The sequence below is a fragment of the Oncorhynchus mykiss genome, chromosome 11 (assembly GCF_013265735.2).
Source record: "Oncorhynchus mykiss isolate Arlee chromosome 11, USDA_OmykA_1.1, whole genome shotgun sequence".
NCBI lineage: Eukaryota > Metazoa > Chordata > Actinopteri > Salmoniformes > Salmonidae > Oncorhynchus > Oncorhynchus mykiss.
In genome coordinates, this window is record NC_048575.1 from 3,947,179 (window position 1) to 3,968,471 (window position 21,293).

The 21,293-nt window shown below is 49.0% G+C and overlaps 1 protein-coding gene across 4 annotated transcripts in view; it reads left to right on the forward strand.

The window, feature by feature from the left end:
• stau2 (staufen double-stranded RNA binding protein 2) overlaps nucleotides 1-13,955 on the forward strand; it is a 277,260-nt gene extending 263,305 nt beyond the window's left edge. For 3 of the 4 annotated variants that reach the window (XM_036934668.1, XM_036934669.1, XM_036934670.1), the window contains exon 16: nucleotides 11,009-11,937. In XM_036934668.1, the coding sequence (XP_036790563.1) occupies nucleotides 11,009-11,044 (36 nt within the window). In that variant the 3' untranslated portion in view covers nucleotides 11,045-11,937. Of the gene's footprint in view, nucleotides 1-11,008; nucleotides 12,354-12,394 lie in introns of those variants that run through there. The other variant, XR_005034534.1, reaches the window with a different exon arrangement.
• Nucleotides 13,956-21,293: the final 7,338 nt, after the last annotated feature.

Genomic DNA, 21,293 nt, shown 5'->3' on the forward strand with positions numbered 1-21,293 from the left:
GACACCCTATTACACCATCCTCTACCATGTGGACACCCCATTACACCATCTTCTACCATGTGGACACCCTATTACACCATCCTCTACCATGTGGACACCCTATTACACCATCTTCTACCATGTGGACACCCCATTACACCATCCTCTGGACACCCTATTACACCATCCTCTACCATGTGGACACCCCATTACACCATCTTCTACCATGTGGACACCCTATTACACCATCCTCTACCATGTGGACACCCTATTACACCATCCTCTACCATGTGGACACCCCATTACACCATCCTCTACCATGTGGACACCCCATTACACCATCCTCTGGACACCCTATTACACCATCTTCTACCATGTGGACACCCTATTACACCATCCTCTGGACACCCCATTACACCATCCTCTGGACACCCCATTACACCATCCTCTGCTTTGTGGACACCCCATTACACCATCCTCTGGACACCCTATTACACCATCTTCTACCATGTGGACACCCCATTACACCGTCCTCTGGACACCCTATTACACCATCTTCTGGACACCCCATTACACCATCCTCTACCATGTGGACACCCCATTACACCATCCTCTACCATGTGGACACCCCATTACACCATCCTCTACCATGTGGACACCCTATTACACCATCCTCTGGACACCCCATTACACCATCCTCTACCATGTGGACACCCCATTACACCATCCTCTGGACACCCCATTACACCATCCTCTGCTATGTGGACACCCCATTACACCATCCTCTGGACACCCTATTACACCATCTTCTACCATGTGGACACCCCATTACACCATCCTCTGGACACCCTATTACACCACCCTCTGGATACCCCATTACACCATCCTCTGGACACCCCATTACACCATCCTCTGGAACACCCCATTACACCATCCTCTACCATGTGGACACCCCATTACACCATCCTCTGGACACCCCATTACACCATCCTCTGGACACCCCATTACACCATCCTCTGGACACCTTATTACACCATCATCTGCTATGTGGAAACCCTATTACACCATCCTCTACCATGTGGACACCCCATTACACCATCCTCTGGACACCCCATTACACCATCCTCTGCTATGTGGACACCCCATTACACCATCCTCTGGACACCCTATTACACCATCTTCTACCATGTGGACACCCCATTACACCATCCTCTGGACACCCTATTACACCATCCTCTGGATACCCCATTACACCATCCTCTGGACACCCTTTTACACCATCCTCTGGACACCCTATTACACCACCCTCTGGACACCATATTACACCACCCTCTGGATACCCCATTACACCATCCTCTGGACACCCCATTACACCATCCTCTGGAACACCCCATTACACCATCCTCTACCATGTGGACACCCCATTACACCCTCCTCTACCATGTGGACACCCCATTACACCATCCTCTGGACACCCCATTACACCATCCTCTGGACACCCCATTACACCATCCTCTGGACACCTTATTACACCATCCTCTGCTATGTGGAAACCCTATTACACCATCCTCTGGACACCCTATTACACCATCCTCTGGACACCCTATTACACCACCCCCTGGACACCCTATTACACCACCCTCTGGACACCCTATTACACCATCCTCTGGACACCCTATTACACCATCCGCTGGACACCCTATTACACCACCCTCTGGATACCCCATTACACCATCCTCTGGACACCCCATTACACCATCCTCTGGACACCCCATTACACCATCCTCTACCATCTGGACACCCCATTACACCCTCCTCTACCATGTGGACACCCTATTACACCATCCTCTACCATGTAGACACCATATTACACCATCCTCTACCATGTGGACACCCCATTACACCATCCTCTACCATGTGGACACCCTATTACACCATCCTCTGCTATGTAGACACCCTATTACACCATCCTCTACCATGTGGACACCCCATTACACTATCCTCTACCATGTGGACACCCCATTACACCATCCTCTGCTATGTAGACACCCTATTACACCATCCTCTACCATGTGGACATCCCATTACACCATCCTCTGGACACCCCATTACACCATCCTCTGGACACCCCATTACACCATCCTCTACCATGTGGACACCCCATTACACCATCCTCTACCATGTGGACACCCCATTACACCATCCTCTACCATGTGGACACCCCATTACACCATCCTCTACCATGTGGACACCCCATTACACCATCCTCTACCATGTGGACACCCTATTACACCATCCTCTACCATGTGGACACCCCATTACACCATCCTCTACCATGTGGACACCCCATTACACCATCCTCTACCATGTGGACACCCCATTACACCATCCTCTACCATGTGGACACCCTATTACACCATCCTCTACCATGTGGACACCCTATTACACCATCCTCTACCATGTGGACACCCCATTACACCATCCTCTACCATGTGGACACCCCATTACACCATCCTCTACCATGTGGACACCCCATTACACCATCCTCTACCATGTGGACACCCTATTACACCATCCTCTACCATGTGGACACCCCATTACACCATCATCTACCATGTGGACACCCCATTACACCATCCTCTACCATGTGGACACCCCATTACACCATCCTCTACCATGTGGACACCCCATTACACCATCCTCTACCATGTGGACACCCCATTACACCATCCTCTACCATGTGGACACCCCATTACACCATCCTCTACCATGTGGACACCCTATTACACCATCCTCTACCATGTGGACACCCCATTACACCATCCTCTACCATGTGGACACCCCATTACACCATCCTCTACCATGTGGACACCCCATTACACCATCCTCTACCATGTGGACACCCCATTACACCATCCTCTACCATGTGGACACCCTATTACACCATCCTCTACCATTACACCATCTTCTACCATGTGGACACCCCATTACACCATCCTCTGGACACCCCATTACACCATCCTCTGGACACCCTATTACACCATCTTCTACCATGTGGACACCCTATTACACCATCCTCTACCATGTGGACACCCTATTACACCATCCTCTACCATGTGGACACCCCATTGCACCATCCTCTACCATGTGGACATCCCATTACACCATCCTCTGGACACCCTATTACACCATCTTCTACCATGTGGACACCCCATTACACCGTCCTCTGGGCACCCTATTACACCATCTACTGGACACCCCATTACACCATCCTCTACCATGTGGACACCCCATTACACCATCCTCTACCATGTGGACACCCTATTACACCATCCTCTACCATGTGGACACCCTATTACACCATCCTCTGGACACCCCATTACACCATCCTCTGGACACCCCATTACACCATCCTCTGGAACACCCCATTACACCATCCTCTACCATGTGGACACCCCATTACACCCTCCTCTACCATGTGGACACCCCATTACACCATCCTCTGGACACCCCATTACACCATCCTCTGGACACCCCATTACACCATCCTCTGGACACCTTATTACACCATCCTCTGCTATGTGGAAACCCTATTACACCATCCTCTGGACACCCTATTACACCATCCTCTGGACACCCTGTTACACCACCCCCTGGACACCCTATTACACCACCCTCTGGACACCCTATTACACCATCCTCTGGACACCCTATTACACCATCCTCTGGATACCCCATTACACCATCCTCTGGACACCCTATTACACCATCCTCTGGACACCCTATTACACCATCCTCTGGATACCCCATTACACCATCCTCTGGACACCCTATTACACCATCCTCTGGACACCCTATTACACCACCCTCTGGACACCTTATTACACCATCCTCTGGACACCATATTACACCACCCTCTGGATACCCCATTACACCATCATCTGGACACCCCATTACACCATCCTCTGGACACCCCATTGCACCATCCTCTACCATGTGGACACCCTATTACACCATCCTCTACCATGTGGACACCCTATTACACCATCCTCTACCATGTGGACACCCCATTACACCATCCTCTACCATGTGGACACCCCATTACACCATCCTCTACCATGTGGACACCCTATTACACCATCCTCTACCATGTGGACACCCCATTACACCATCCTCTACCATGTGGACACCCTATTACACCATCCTCTACCATGTGGACACCCCATTACACCATCCTCTGGACACCCTATTACACCATCTTCTACCATGTGGACACCCCATTACACCATCCTCTGGACACCCTATTACACCATCCTCTGGACACCCTATTACACCATCCTCTGGATACCCCATTACACCATCCTCTGGACACCCTATTACACCATCCTCTGGACACCCTATTACACCATCCTCTGGATACCCCATTACACCATCCTCTGGACACCCTATTACACCATCCTCTGGACACCCTATTACACCACCCTCTGGACACCCTATTACACCATCCTCTACCATTACACCATCTTCTACCATGTGGACACCCCATTACACCATCCTCTGGACACCCCATTACACCATCCTCTGGACACCCTATTACACCATCTTCTACCATGTGGACACCCTATTACACCATCCTCTACCATGTGGACACCCTATTACACCATCCTCTACCATGTGGACACCCCATTGCACCATCCTCTACCATGTGGACATCCCATTACACCATCCTCTGGACACCCTATTACACCATCTTCTACCATGTGGACACCCCATTACACCGTCCTCTGGGCACCCTATTACACCATCTACTGGACACCCCATTACACCATCCTCTACCATGTGGACACCCCATTACACCATCCTCTACCATGTGGACACCCTATTACACCATCCTCTACCATGTGGACACCCTATTACACCATCCTCTGGACACCCCATTACACCATCCTCTGGACACCCCATTACACCATCCTCTGGAACACCCCATTACACCATCCTCTACCATGTGGACACCCCATTACACCCTCCTCTACCATGTGGACACCCCATTACACCATCCTCTGGACACCCCATTACACCATCCTCTGGACTCCCCATTACACCATCCTCTGGACACCTTATTACACCATCCTCTGCTATGTGGAAACCCTATTACACCATCCTCTGGACACCCTATTACACCATCCTCTGGACACCCTGTTACACCACCCCCTGGACACCCTATTACACCACCCTCTGGACACCCTATTACACCATCCTCTGGACACCCTATTACACCATCCTCTGGATACCCCATTACACCATCCTCTGGACACCCTATTACACCATCCTCTGGACACCCTATTACACCATCCTCTGGATACCCCATTACACCATCCTCTGGACACCCTATTACACCATCCTCTGGACACCCTATTACACCACCCTCTGGACACCTTATTACACCATCCTCTGGACACCATATTACACCTCCCTCTGGATACCCCATTACACCATCATCTGGACACCCCATTACACCATCCTCTGGACACCCCATTGCACCATCCTCTACCATGTGGACACCCTATTACACCATCCTCTACCATGTGGACACCCTATTACACCATCCTCTACCATGTGGACACCCCATTACACCATCCTCTACCATGTGGACACCCTATTACACCATCCTCTACCATGTGGACACCCCATTACACCATCCTCTACCATGTGGACACCCTATTACACCATCCTCTACCATGTGGACACCCCATTACACCATCCTCTGGACACCCTATTACACCATCTTCTACCATGTGGACACCCCATTACACCATCCTCTGGACACCCTATTACACCATCCTCTGGACACCCTATTACACCATCCTCTGGATACCCCATTACACCATCCTCTGGACACCCTATTACACCATCCTCTGGACACCCTATTACACCATCCTCTGGATACCCCATTACACCATCCTCTGGACACCCTATTACACCATCCTCTGGACACCCTATTACACCACCCTCTGGACACCCTATTACACCACCCTCTGGACAGCCTATTACCCCACCCTCTGGACACCCCATTACACCATCCTCTGGACACCTTATTACACCATCCTCTGGACACCCTATTACACCATCCTCTGGCGACTAAAGACATGACAGCATGGAACTCAGAGCCTATAGGCCAATGCAGCAGTAGGTCTAGAACGTACATCAGTACATAAAGACAGAAAATAAAAACAGAAAAAGGTTTTTGACATTTCCACTAGATGAATGATGAGATGATAGTATTGTGCTCCTTCACATCGACGCTTGGTGATTATCGAGGCTTGGTGATTATCGAGGCTTGGTGATTATCGAGGGGGTTGGTGATTATCGAGGCTTGGTGATTATCGAGGGGGTTGGTGATTATCGAGGCTTGGTGATTATCGAGGGGGTTGGTGATTATCGAGGCTTGGTGATTATCGAGGCTTGGTGATTATCGAGGGGGTTGGTGATTATCGAGGGGGTTGGTGATTATCGAGGGGGTTGGTGATTATCGAGTCTTGGTGTTTATCGAGGCTTCGTGATTATCGAGGGGGTTGGTGATTATCGAGGGGGTTGGTGATTATCGAGGCTTGGTGATTATCGAGGGGGTTGGTGATTATCGAGGCTTGGTGATTATCGAGGCTTGGTGATTATCGAGGCTTGGTGATTATCGAGGCTTGGTGATTATCGAGGGGGTTGGTGATTATCGAGGGGGTTGGTGATTATCGAGGTTTGGTGATTATCGAGGGGGTTGGTGATTATCGAGGGGGTTGGTGATTATCGAAGCTTGGTGATTATCGAGGCTTGGTGATTATCGAGGGGGTTGGTGATTATCGAGGCTTGGTGATTATCGAGGGGGTTGGTGATTATCGAGGCTTGGTGATTATCGAGGGGGTTGGTGATTATCGAGGCTTGGTGTTTATCGAGGCTTGGTGATTATCGAGGGGGTTGGTGATTATCGAGGCTTGGTGATTATCGAGGGGGTTGGTGATTATCGAGGGGGTTGGTGATTATCGAGGGGGTTGGTGATTATCGAGGCTTGGTGTTTATCGAGGCTTGGTGATTATCGAGGGGGTTGGTGATTATCGAGGGGGTTGGTGATTATCGAGGCTTGGTGATTATCGAGGGGGTTGGTGATTATCGAGGCTTGGTGATTATCGAGGCTTGGTGATTATCGAGGCTTGGTGATTATCGAGGCTTGGTGATTATCGAGGGGGTTGGTGATTATCGAGGGGGTTGGTGATTATCGAGGTTTGGTGATTATCGAGGGGGTTGGTGATTATCGAGGGGGTTGGTGATTATCGAAGCTTGGTGATTATCGAGGCTTGGTGATTATCGAGGGGGTTGGTGATTATCGAGGCTTGGTGATTATCGAGGGTTGGTGATTATCGAGGGGGTTGGTGATTATCGAGGGGGTTGGTGATTATCGAGGCTTGGTGATTATCGAGGGGGTTGGTGATTATCGAGGGGGTTGGTGATTATCGAAGCTTGGTGATTATCGAGGGGGTTGGTGATTATCGAGGCTTGGTGATTATCAAGGGGGTTTGTGATTATCGAGGGGGTTGGTGATTATCGAAGCTTGGTTATTATCGAGGGGGTCTGGTCAAATGTAGTACACTGAATATGGATTAGGATGCCATTTGGTTGACACAAGCTGAGAGAAAGCGCATTGGGCGGGTTAGTGAAGGGTGAATGACAGGTTTAGTCGCAAACTCAGGTCAGCGCTAGTGGAGACCGTTAGATCCAGAGGTCATAAGGTCAGTGCTAGTGGAGACCGTTAGATCCAGAGGTCATAAGGTCAGCGCTAGTGGAGACCGTTAGATCCAGAGGTCATAAGGTCAGTGCTAGTGGAGACCGTTAGATCCAGAGGTCATAAGGTCAGTGCTAGTGGTTAAGGGTAGGGCCTAACATTATTAAGGGTAAGGCCTAACGTTAGGGTTAAGGGTAGGGCCTAACGTTATTAAGGGTAGGGCCTAACGTTATTAAGGGTAGGGCCTAACGTTATTAAGGGTAAGGCCTAACGTTAGGGTTAAGGGTAGGGCCTAACGTTAGGGTTAAGGGTAGGGCCTAACGTTATTAAGGGTAGGGCCTAACGTTATTAAGGGTAAGGCCTAACGTTATTAAGGGTAAGGCCTAACGTTATTGTTAAGGGTAAGGCCTAACGTTATTGTTAAGGGTAAAGGCCTAACGTTAGGGTTAAGGGTAGGGCCTAACGCTATTAAGGGTAGGGCCTAACGTTATTAAGGGTAAGGCCTAACGTTAGGGTTAAGGGTAGGGCCTAACGTTATTAAGGGTAAAGGCCTAACGTTAGGGTTAAGGGTAGGGCCTAACGCTATTAAGGGTAGGGCCTAACGCTATTAAGGGTAAGGCCTAACGTTAGGGTTAAGGGTAGGGCCTAACGTTATTAAGGGTAGGGCCTAACGTTATTAAGGGTAAGGCCTAACGTTATTAAGGGTAAGGCCTAACGTTATTGTTAAGGGTAAGGCCTAACGTTATTGTTAAGGGTAAAGGCCTAACGTTAGGGTTAAGGGTAGGGCCTAACGCTATTAAGGGTAGGGCCTAACGTTATTAAGGGTAAGGCCTAACGTTAGGGTTAAGGGTAGGGCCTAACGTTATTAAGGGTAGGGCCTAACGTTATTAAGGGTAAGGCCTAACGTTATTAAGGGTAAGGCCTAACGTTATTGTTAAGGGTAAGGCCTAACGTTATTGTTAAGGGTAAAGGCCTAACGTTAGGGTTAAGGGTAGGGCCTAACGCTATTAAGGGTAGGGCCTAACGTTATTAAGGGTAAGGCCTAACGTTAGGGTTAAGGGTAGGGCCTAACGTTATTAAGGGTAAAGGCCTAACGTTAGGGTTAAGGGTAGGGCCTAACGCTATTAAGGGTAGGGCCTAACTTTATTAAGGGTAAGGCCTAACGTTAGGGTTAAGGGTAGGGCCTAACGTTATTAAGGGTAGGGCCTAACGTTAGGGTTAAGGGTAGGGCCTAACGTTATTAAGGGTAGGGCCTAACGTTATTAAGGGTAGGGCCTAACGTTAGGGTTAAGGGTAGGGCCTAACGTTATTAAGGGTAGGGCCTAACGTTAGGGTTCAGGGTAAGGCCTAACGTTATTAAGGGTAGGGCCTAACGTTATTAAGGGTAAGGCCTAATGTTATTGTTAAGGGTAGGGCCTAACGTTATTAAGGGTAAGGCCTAACTTTAGGGTTCAGGGTAGGGCCTAACATTAGGGTTCAGGGTAAGGCCTAACATTAGGGTTCAGGGTAAGGCCTAACGTTAGGGTTCAGGGTAAGGCCTAACGTTAGGGTTCAGGGTAAGGCCTAACATTAGGGTTCAGGGTAGGGCCTAACATTAGGGTTCAGGGTAAGGCCTAACATTAGGGTTAAGGGTAGGGCCTAACATTAGGGTTCAGGGTAAGGCCTAACGTTAGGGTTCAGGGTAAGGCCTAACATTAGGGTTAAGGGTAAGGCCTAACATTAGGGTTAAGGGTAGGGCCTAACATTAGGGTTAAGGGTAGGGCCTAACTTTAGGGTTCAGGGTAAGGCCTAACATTAGGGTTAAGGGTAGGGCCTAACATTAGGGTTAAGGGTAGGGCCTAACTTTAGGGTTCAGGGTAGGGCCTAACTTTAGGGTTCAGGGTAAGGCCTAACATTAGGGTTAAGGGTAAGGCCTAACATTAGAGTTAAGGGTAAGGCCTAACATTAGGGTTCAGGGTAAGGCCTAACATTAGGGTTCAGGGTAAGGCCTAACATTAGGGTTCAGGGTAAGGCCTAACATTAGGGTTAAGGGTAGGGCCTAACATTAGGGTTCAGGGTAAGGCCTAACATTAGGGTTATGGGTAAGGCCTAACATTAGGGTTCAGGGTAGGGCCTAACATTAGGGTTCAGGGTAAGGCCTAACATTAGGGTTAAGGGTAGGGCCTAACATTAGGGTTAAGGGTAGGGCCTAACATTAGGGCTCAGGGTAAGGCCTAACTTTAGGGTTCAGGGTAAGGCCTAACATTAGGGTTCAGGGTAAGGCCTAACGTTAGGGTTCAGGGTAAGGCCTAACGTTAGGGTTCAGGGTAAGGCCTAACATTAGGGTTCAGGGTAGGGCCTAACATTAGGGTTCAGGGTAAGGCCTAACATTAGGGTTAAGGGTAGGGCCTAACTTTAGGGTTCAGGGTAAGGCCTAACATTAGGGTTAAGGGTAAGGCCTAACATTAGGGTTAAGGGTAGGGCCTAACATTAGGGTTAAGGGTAGGGCCTAACTTTAGGGTTCAGGGTAGGGCCTAACTTTAGGGTTCAGGGTAAGGCCTAACATTAGGGTTAAGGGTAAGGCCTAACATTAGAGTTAAGGGTAAGGCCTAACATTAGGGTTCAGGGTAAGGCCTAACATTAGGGTTCAGGGTAAGGCCTAACATTAGGGTTCAGGGTAAGGCCTAACATTAGGGTTAAGGGTAGGGCCTAACATTAGGGTTCAGGGTAAGGCCTAACATTAGGGTTATGGGTAAGGCCTAACATTAGGGTTCAGGGTAGGGCCTAACATTAGGGTTCAGGGTAAGGCCTAACATTAGGGTTAAGGGTAGGGCCTAACATTAGGGTTAAGGGTAGGGCCTAACATTAGGGTTCAGGGTAAGGCCTAACATTAGGGTTATGGGTAGGGCCTAACATTAGGGTTCAGGGTAAGGCCTAACATTAGGGTTAAGGGTAGGGCCTAACATTAGGGTTAAGGGTAGGGCCTAACATTAGGGTTCAGGGTAGGGCCTAACATTAGGGTTAAGGGCCTCAATCAATCACATTTATTTATTAAACCCTTTTTAAATCATCAGTTGTCTCAAAGTGCTGTGCAGAACCCTAAACTAAAACCCCAAGGATCAAGTAATGTAGAAGCACGGTGGCTAGGAAAAACCTAGGATGACAGGATCCATTCTATGAATTAGATCAGAAACGATTTCAATGGAGATGGGAAGGAAGGATGCATGTGTAAGAATCCATTCTAACATCTTGCTTCTCCCTCTTTCTGATTGGTTCCCCCAGAGCAGCGAGGTGTGTGTCAGAGAGGACGGACACTGAACAGACTAACTCAGGCACCACCCACCACTCAGGTCGCCGTGGATACAACAGGCTGTCGTCAAGGAGTTGACCCCTGACTCTTTCCCCAGTCACCTATGACCCCTATCCCCCCCCCCCCCCCCCCCCCACGACCGCCGCAGCATCCTGGCAACAACCTGGAACAACATACAACGGAGTGTGTGGATGTGTACCGTGAAGAGAGAAAAAAAAAAAAATGAAATAACCGACTAACTAGAAAAAGATGGGGAAAAACCTATGAGTCTCTATGTGAAGACAACACTATTCTAACACATTACATGTATTGATCATTTACCAGGAATTTAAATTTAAAAAATAAATACAAATATATATATAATAATTTAAAAAAAAATAGATTGAGTATAAACACCTAGATTTTCCCTGTTGGATAGATGTGGAATGATATGGGTCAAACCCCCAATACAGTTGGATAGATGTGTAATGATATGGGTCGAAACCCCCAATACAGTTGGATAGATGTGTAATGATATGGGTCGAAACCCCCAATACAGTTGGATAGATGTGTAATGATATGGGTCGAAACCCCCAATACAGTTGGATAGATGTGTAATGATATGGGTCGAAACCCCCAATACAGTTGGATAGATGTGTAATGATATGGGTCGAAACCCAATATGTATATCATGCCATGAAGACAGAGGCAACATTATAGGGGGACAAAGTTGTGTAGCTTATTTTCCAAAGGGGGTAATTATGTTTCTGTTTATTTTCTAGTTTATTCATCTAACAATGCTTGAGTACTGACTGTATTATAAAATTAGCCAATAGCAGTGCTGTGAAAGTTGTAGCAGTTGTCTTCTCATACAGTAATATTCACCCAGCTTATCTTTCATGCTGATATTAATAAAATCAACCAAAAAAAAAATAATATTATATTATATTACTTAATCATCTATCTATATGGGATGTGAATGACTTGCAGAAATATCATATGCACAGAAAAAAGGTTTCTTCACATGGACAAAAAGGCCAAACTGGTGTTTAGCATTAAGCAATAGAGATAGCAGGCAGGGTGAGGGTCTATTCAATTGGAAGTCAGTCAAATTCAGGAAGGGATTTGAAGTTAAAACTTTTTAAAAAAAATGTAAAGCAACTTTTTTTTTAAATGTATAAATAGCTCATTTTCAATTAATTAAGAAATCAATGAAAATGGATGCCGTTCTGTTCAATAATTGAATTGCAATTTCAGTTTATTTCCTGAATTGACTGACCTCAATTTGAATTGAGCCCGACTCTGCTATCAGGTGACTGTGATGTGGTTAGGAGGAAGGTTGGGCCAACCTCTCTGGGTCCTGCAGAGAGAAGCAGCAGGTTGGGCCAACCTCTCTGGGTCCTGCAGAGAGAAGCAGCAGGTTGGGCCAACCTCTCTGGGTCCTGCAGAGAGAAGCAGCAGGTTGGGCCAACCTCTCTGGGTCCTGCAGAGAGAAGCAGCAGGTTGGGCCAACCTCTCTGGGTCCTGCAGAGGGAAGCAGCAGGTTGGGCCAACCTCTCTGGGTCCTGCAGAGAGAAGCAGCAGGTTAGGCCAACCTCTCTGGGTCCTGCAGAGGGAAGCAGCAGGTTGGGCCAACCTCTCTGGGTCCTGCAGAGGGAAGCAGCAGGTTGGGCCAACCTCTCTGGGTCCTGCAGAGAGAAGCAGCAGGTTGGGCCAACCTCTCTGGGTCCTGCAGAGGGAAGCAGCAGGTTGGGCCAACCTCTCTGGGTCCTGCAGAGAGAAGCAGCAGGTTGGGCCAACCTCTCTGGGTCCTGCAGAGGGAAGCAGCAGGTTGGGCCAACCTCTCTGGGTCCTGCAGAGAGAAGCAGCAGGTTGGGCCAACCTCTCTGGGTCCTGCAGAGGGATATACTATGAAGCAGGATCAAGGAATTCGCCAGACAGAAATAACAGATTTTCTGATTCATTAAAAAAGCTCAACTTATATATATGAGTTGTTGGTTGTTGAAGCAATCAAGACCAATTAAGAATGTTTCTGCAAGTTAGCTGGCAAACTCCTTGATCCTAATTTGTAGTATACCCCCTTGGTCTGCCTGACCTCGTGTAAGGACACTTCACCACAGACAGCATCACTAGAATGGGTTCTTCTCACCAGAGAGGTAGAGGAGAGTTTGGCAGCCATGTTGGTAAGGACCTAAAAGCATAATACTGTAAAGTGTGTAATGTAACAAGCCTACTCGCCTACCATAGAGGCTGCCTACCTTTCTAGAACGCAGATAGTAGCAGAGTATTCTGGAATGGACAAGGTGTTCTAGAATACACCTGATGGGTTCTAGAAAGGACACCATGTTGTTGATTATAATGATGACATGGCATTTAGTGACTGAAAGTCTCTAATAGACCAGTGATTCTATGTTCGTGGATTTTTTCCCCCTTCTCTTCCCTCCCTCCACAGTTAAGTCGATTACATCTACACCCATTGTGTGTGTTATATTGGCCCGATGCCACCAAGGCATCAACTGGGTGCTTTTAATCTGTGTATTCTGAACCCTGTGAGCAAAAGATGTTTAAAAGATGCTTAAATACATATGTTATATTGAAAAGACGTCTTTTCGACATCTTGTGCTCACTGGGAATCATCTCTGAAGTGGCGAAACCATCCAACCATTAATTAGCAGGGTTTCACCCATTCAGAGATCACTTGAATCTAGGGTTGCGAAATTCCCGGTAACTCTCCCAAAATGACCCGGTTTCCCAGAAATCCTGGTAGTGAGACCAGGAATCGTCCAACCAGGATTTCTGGGAAAACACTGGGATTTATTTTATTTTTTGTGTGGAAAAATGATCCTAATTTTGCAACCCGACTTGGAGCACTTGTTCACTGACGTGGAGGATGTGGGAGGAGCAACGTGTTATAAGTAAAGTCGCCTCGGTTCCTGTTGACAAACGTCTGGCGTCTTTTCTTTATCGTTTCTCTGTCGTGGAAATCAGGCGAAGAAGAAACAACGTCACATTTTAGGGAACTGAATTAAGGCCAGGATTAACTGGAAATAAAAGTCAAAGTCACCCAGTAAAATTATACTTGAGTAAAAATCTAAAATTATTTGGTTTAAAATATCAGAAGTAAAAATATAAATCATTTCAAATTCCTTATATTAAGCAAACCAGATGGCACAATTTTCTTGTTTTTTTTATTTACGGAATGCAAGGGGCACACTCCATCACTCAGACATAATTTACAAATGAAGCATGTGTGTTTAGTGAGTCCTCCAGATCAGAGGCAGTAGGGATGACCAAGGATGTTCTCTGTTTAGTGAGTCCACCAGATCAGAGGCAGTAGTGATGACCAGGGATGTTCTCTGTTTAGTGAGTCCTCCAGATCAGAGGCAGTAGAGATGACCAGGGATGTTCTCTGTTTAATGAGTCCTCCAGATCAGAGGCAGTAGGGATGACCAGGGATGTTCTCTGTTTAGTGAGTCCTCCAGATCAGACAGTAGGGATGACCAGGGATGTTCTCTGTTTAGTGAGTCCTCCAGATCAGAGGCAGTAGGGATGACCAGGGATGTTCTCTGTTTAGTGAGTCCTCCAGATCAGAGGCAGTAGGGATGACCAGGGATGTTCTCTGTTTAGTGAGTCCTCCAGATCAGAGGCCAGTAGGGATGACCAGGGATGTTCTCTGTTTAGTGAGTCCTCCAGATCAGAGGCAGTAGGGATGACCAGGGATGTTCTCTGTTTAGTGAGTCCTCCAGATCATAGGCAGTAGGGATGACCAGGGATGTTCTCTGTTTAGTGAGTCCTCCAGATCAGAGGCAGTAGGGATGACCAGGGATGTTCTCTGTTTAGTGAGTCCTCCAGATCAGAGGCAGTAGGGAGGACCAGGGATGTTCTCTGTTTAGTGAGTCCTCCAGATCAGAGGCAGTAGGGATGACCAGGGATGTTCTCTGTTTAGTGAGTCCTCCAGATCAGAGGCAGTAGGGATGACCAGGGATGTTCTCTGTTTAGTGAGTCCTCCAGATCAGAGGCCAGTAGGGATGACCAGGGATGTTCTCTGTTTAGTGAGTCCTCCAGATCAGAGGCAGTAGGGATGACCAGGGATGTTCTCTGTTTAGTGAGTCCTCCAGATCATAGGCAGTAGGGATGACCAGGGATGTTCTCTGTTTAGTGAGTCCTCCAGATCAGAGGCAGTAGGGATGACCAGGGATGTTCTCTGTTTAGTGAGTCCTCCAGATCAGAGGCAGTAGGGAGGACCAGGGATGTTCTCTGTTTAGTGAGTCCTCCAGATCAGAGGCAGTAGGGATGACCAGGGTTGTTCTCTGACCAGGGCCGTAGAGCTACCCTTAACTAGGACCTTAGACCAGGGCCGTAGAGCTACCCTTAACCAGGGCCTTAGACCAGGGCCGTAGAGCTACCCTTAACCAGGGCCTTAGACCAGGGCCGTAGAGCTACCCTTAACCGGGGCCTTAGACCAGGGCTGTGGAGCTACCCTTAACCAGGGCCTTAGACCAGGGCCGTAGAGCTACCCTTAACCAGGGCCTTAGACCAGGGCCGTAGAGCTACCCTTAACCAGGGCCTTAGACCAGGGCCGTAGACCAGGGCCATTAAACCTACGTAAAACCAAGACCTGATAATGTGTGTCGAATCCACCCCCTGATATGATTATTAAAAGGAAAGATATTTCAGTACATGTTCCACCAATAGAATTCAAATAATCATTCTGTTTACGTTTCCTGTCCCATATCTAAGTATAGAACCTTACGTGGAAGTCTCCTCCCCCTCTGATTTGTTTAAATCTCATTGGTGAAGTGGACGGCGAGTGTACATTCTGAAATTCCGGAACTCAAAAGCAGAGAGGCTTTTGATTTGCATATTATCTAGCTCGGTATTCCGCGAGGTTTCCTTTCCTCAATGGGAACGTTCCCAGTTCGGGAAGGAAGCCTTGTCTCCCTCCAATACAGATTTCCATTGTTTGCGTTCCCGAATGGAATCCCGAGCAGTGCCGTATTAGTCCATCCTCATCAGATTCTCCCCCTGGGGTGAAATAACATCTGTCTCCGGGACATTTTGGAACGGCTTCTAGTCTGTTATTTCAGTGTTTGACTCGATACATTCTAAAAAGAAAAAGATGGATATGTAGCTATGCAACTCCCTACAACAACTCATATCACCAGGTCTTTGACATGAGAGAGCTGTGATGTTATTCATTCATAGAGAATCACTGTTGTGGTCGTCTTCCAAATGGCTAAAGGGCTCATTAGGTCACCGGTCGAAAGTAGTGCACTATATAGGGAATAGGGTGCCGTTTGGGACTCTGTGTTAGGGAATAGGGGGCTGTTTGGGACTCTGTGTTAGGGAATAGGGTGCCGTTTGGGACTCTGACTGACAGATCTGTGTTAGGGAATAGGGTGCCGTTTGGGACTCTGTGTTAGGGAATAGGGTGCCGTTTGGGACTCTGACTGACAGATCTGTGTTAGGAAATAGGGTGCCGTTTGGGACTCTGACTGACAGATCTGTGTTAGGAAATAGGGTGCCGTTTGGGACTCTGTGTTAGGGAATAGGGTGCCGTTTGGGACTCTGACTGACAGATCTGTGTTAGGGAATAGGGTGCCGTTTGGGACTCTGTGTTAGGGAATAGGGTGCCGTTTGGGACTCTGACTGACAGATCTGTGTTAGGGAATAGGGTGCCGTTTGGGACTCTGTGTTAGGGAATAGGGTGCCGTTTGGGACTCTGTGTTAGTGTGTACGTGGACTGTCTAATGTCAGAGTGGGACTTGATCAGACATTATTAGATTCCCTTAATTGACACGGAAACGCGTCTTGTGGTGATAAAGTATTGGTTTCCTGTGGCCCAGTGGGAGTTGTGATGTCTGTCTTTGTGTCTACTAACACGGGAATGGCTGAAGGTCCTTTCACTTCACATGTTGTTGCTTTTTACCCTTGAAACAAATGCCATTACTCCAGTAACAACAATGTTATAACCTACATCCTTTAATCAATGTTATAACCTACATCCTTTAATCAATGTTATAACCTACATCCTTTAATCAATGTTATAACCTACATCCTTTAATCAATGTTATAACTCACATCCTTCTATAATCAATGTTATAACCTACATCCTTTAATCAATGTTATAACCTACATCCTTTAATCAATGTTATAACCTACATCCTTTAATCAATGTTATAACCTACATCCTTTAATCAATGTTATAACTCACATCCTTTAATCAATGTTATAACCTACATCCTTTAATCAATGTTATAACTCACATCCTTCTATAATCAATGTTGGTCTTTCTCTGGTTGTGAGCCCTCAGTAACACATGGAGTCTGGTTGTGAGCCCTCAGTAACACTACACATGGAGTCTGGTTGTGAGCCCTCAGTAACACATGGAGTCTGGTTGTGAGCCCTCAGTAACACATGGAGTCTGGTTGTGAGCCCTCAGTAACACATGGAGTCTGGTTGTGAGTCCTCAGTAACACTACACATGGAGTCTGGTTGTGAGCCCTCAGTAACACTACACATGGAGTCTGGTTGTGAGCCCTCAGTAACACTACACATGGAGTCTGGTTGTGAGCCCTCAGTAACACTACACATGGAGTCTGGTTGTGAGCCCTCAGTAACACTACACATGGAGTCTGGTTGTGAGTCCTCAGTAACACATGGAGTCTGGTTGTGAGCCCTCAGTAACACATGGAGTCTGGTTGTGAGCCCTCAGTAACACATGGAGTCTGGTTGTGAGCCCTCAGTAACACTACACATGGAGTCTGGTTGTGAGCCCTCAGGAACACATGGAGTCTGGTTGTGAGCCCTCAGTAACACATGGAGTCTGGTTGTGAGCCCTCAGTAACACTACACATGGAGTCTGGTTGTGAGCCCTCAGGAACACATGGAGTCTGGTTGTGAGCCCTCAGTAACACATGGAGTCTGGTTGTGAGCCCTCAGTAACACATGGAGTCTGGTTGTGAGCCCTCAGTAACACTACACATGGAGTCTGGTTGTGAGCCCTCAGTAACACATGGAGTCTGGTTGTGAGCCCTCAGTAACACTACACATGGAGTCTGGTTGTGAGCCCTCAGTAACACTACACATGGAGTCTGGTTGTGAGTCCTCAGTAACACTACACATGGAGTCTGGTTGTGAGTCCTCAGTAACACTACACATGGAGTCTGGTTGTGAGTCCTCAGTAACACTACACATGGAGTCTGGTTGTGAGTCCTCAGTAACACTACACATGGAGTCTGGTTGTGAGTCCTCAGTAACACATGGAGTCTGGTTGTGAGTCCTCAGTAACACTACACATGGAGTCTGGTTGTGAGCCCTCAGGAACACATGGAGTCTGGTTGTGAGCCCTCAGTAACACATGGAGTCTGGTTGTGAGCCCTCAGTAACACATGGAGTCTGGTTGTGAGCCCTCAGTAACACTACACATGGAGTCTGGTTGTGAGCCCTCAGTAACACATGGAGTCTGGTTGTGAGCCCTCAGTAACACATGGAGTCTGGTTGTGAGCCCTCAGTAACACTACACATGGAGTCTGGTTGTGAGCCCTCAGGAACACATGGAGTCTGGTTGTGAGCCCTCAGTAACACATGGAGTCTGGTTGTGAGCCCTCAGTAACACTACACATGGAGTCTGGTTGTGAGCCCTCAGTAACACTACACATGGAGTCTGGTTGTGAGCCCTCAGTAACACATGGAGTCTGGTTGTGAGTCCTCAGTAACACATGGAGTCTGGTTGTGAGTCCTCAGTAACACTACACATGGATGTGTGTCTCAAATGAAACCCTATTCCCTATAGTAGAGCCCTATGATCCCTATGAGCCTTAAGATCCTTATGGGTCCTGTGGGCCCTATGGGTCCTGTGGGCCCTATGAGTCCTGTGGGCCCTATGTGTCCTGTGGGCCCTATGAGTCCTGTGGGCCCTATGAGTCCTGTGGGCCCGGCCCTATGAGTCCAGTGGGCCCTATGAGTCATGTGGGCCCTATGAGCCCTATGAGTCCTGTGGGCCCTATGAGTCCTGTGGGCCCTATGAGTCCTGTGGGCCCTATGAGTCCTGTGGGCCCTATGATCCCTATGAGCCTTAAGATCCTTATGAGTCCTGTGGGCCCTATGTGTCCTGTGGGCCCTATGAGTCCTGTGGGCCCTATGAGTCCTGTGGGCCCGGCCCTATGAGTCCAGTGGGCCCTATGAGTCCTGTGGGCCCTATGAGTCCTGTGGGCCCTATGAGTCCTGTGGGCCCTATGAGTCCTGTGGGCCCTATGAGTCCTGTGGGCCCTATGAGTCCTGTGGGCCCTATGAGTCCTGTGGGCCCTATGAGTCCTGTGGGCCCTATGAGTCCAGTGGGCCCTATGAGTCCTGTGGGCCCTATGAGTCCTGTGGGCCCTATGAGTTCAGTGGGCCCTATGAGTCCTGTGGGCCCTATGAGCCCTATGAGTCCTGTGGGCCCTATGAGTCCTGTGGGCCCTATGAGCCCTATGACTCCTGTGAGCCCTATGAGTCCTGTGGGCCCTATGAGTCCTGTGGGCCCTATGAGTCCTGTGGGCCCTATGAGTCCTGTGGGCCCTATGAGCCCTATGACTCCTGTGGGCCCTATGAGTCCTGTGGGCCCTATGAGTCCTGTGGGCCCTATGAGTCCTGTGGGCCCTATGTGTCCTGTGGGCCCTATGAGTCCTGTGGGCCCGGCCCTATGAGTCCAGTGGGCCCTATGAGTCCTGTGGGCCCTATGAGCCCTATGAGTCCTGTGGGCCCTATGAGTCCTGTGGGCCCTATGAGTCCTGTGGGCCCTATGAGTCCTGTGGGCCCTATGAGTCCTGTGGGCCCTATGAGTCCTGTGGGCCCTATGATCCCTATGAGCCTTAAGATCCTTATGAGTCCTGTGGGCCCTATGTGTCCTGTGGGCCCTATGAGTCCTGTGGGCCCTATGAGTCCTGTGGGCCCGGCCCTATGAGTCCAGTGGGCCCTATGAGTCCTGTGGGCCCTATGAGTCCTGTGGGCCCTATGAGTCCTGTGGGCCCTATGAGTCCTGTGGGCCCTATGAGTCCTGTGGGCCCTATGAGTCCTGTGGGCCCTATGAGTCCTGTGGGCCCTATGAGTCCTGTGGGCCCTATGAGTCCAGTGGGCCCTATGAGTCCTGTGGGCCCTATGAGTCCTGTGGGCCCTATGAGTTCAGTGGGCCCTATGAGTCCTGTGGGCCCTATGAGCCCTATGAGTCCTGTGGGCCCTATGAGTCCTGTGGGCCCTATGAGCCCTATGACTCCTGTGAGCCCTATGAGTCCTGTGGGCCCTATGAGTCCTGTGGGCCCTATGAGTCCTGTGGGCCCTATGAGTCCTGTGGGCCCTATGAGCCCTATGACTCCTGTGGGCCCTATGAGTCCTGTGGGCCCTATGAGTCCTGTGGGCCCTATGAGTCCTGTGGGCCCTATGTGTCCTGTGGGCCCTATGAGTCCTGTGGGCCCGGCCCTATGAGTCCAGTGGGCCCTATGAGTCCTGTGGGCCCTATGAGCCCTATGAGTCCTGTGGGCCCTATGAGTCCTGTGGGCCCTATGAGTCCTGTGGGCCCTATGAGTCCTGTGGGCCCTATGAGTCCTGTGGGCCCTATGAGTCCTGTGGGCCCTATGAGTCCTGTGGGCCCTATGAGTCCTGTGGGCCCTATGAGTCCAGTGGGCCCTATGAGTCCTGTGGGCCCTATGAGTCCTGTGGGCCCTATGAGTCCAGTGGGCCCTATGAGTCCTGTGGGCCCTATGAGTCCTGTGGGCCCTATGAGTCCTGTGGGCCCTATGAGTCTCTCCTCCTCCTTTCCCATCTCTCCATCTTCTCCCGTCTCTCCTCCTTTCCCATCTCTCATCTCTCCATCTTCTCTCAATTAATCAACCACATTTATTTATAAAGCCCTTTTTACATCAGCTGTGATGTCACAAAGTGCTGTACAGAAACCCAACCTAAAACCCAAACAGCAAGCAATGCAGAAGCACGGTGGCTAGGAAAAACTCCCAAGAAAGGCAGGAACTGAGGAAGAAACCTAGAGAGGAACCAGGCTCTGAGGGGTGACCAGTCCTCTACTGGCTGTACTGGGTAGAGAGGAACCAGGCTCTGATGGGTGACCAGTCCTCTACTGGCTGTACTGGGTAGAGAGGAACCAGGCTCTGAGGGGTGACAAGTCGTCTACGGCTGTACTGGGGAGAGAGGAACCAGGCTCTGATGGGTGACCAGTCCTCTTCTGGCTGTACTGGGTAGACCAGAGGAACCAGGCTCTGAGGGGTGACCAGTCCTCAGCTGGCTGTA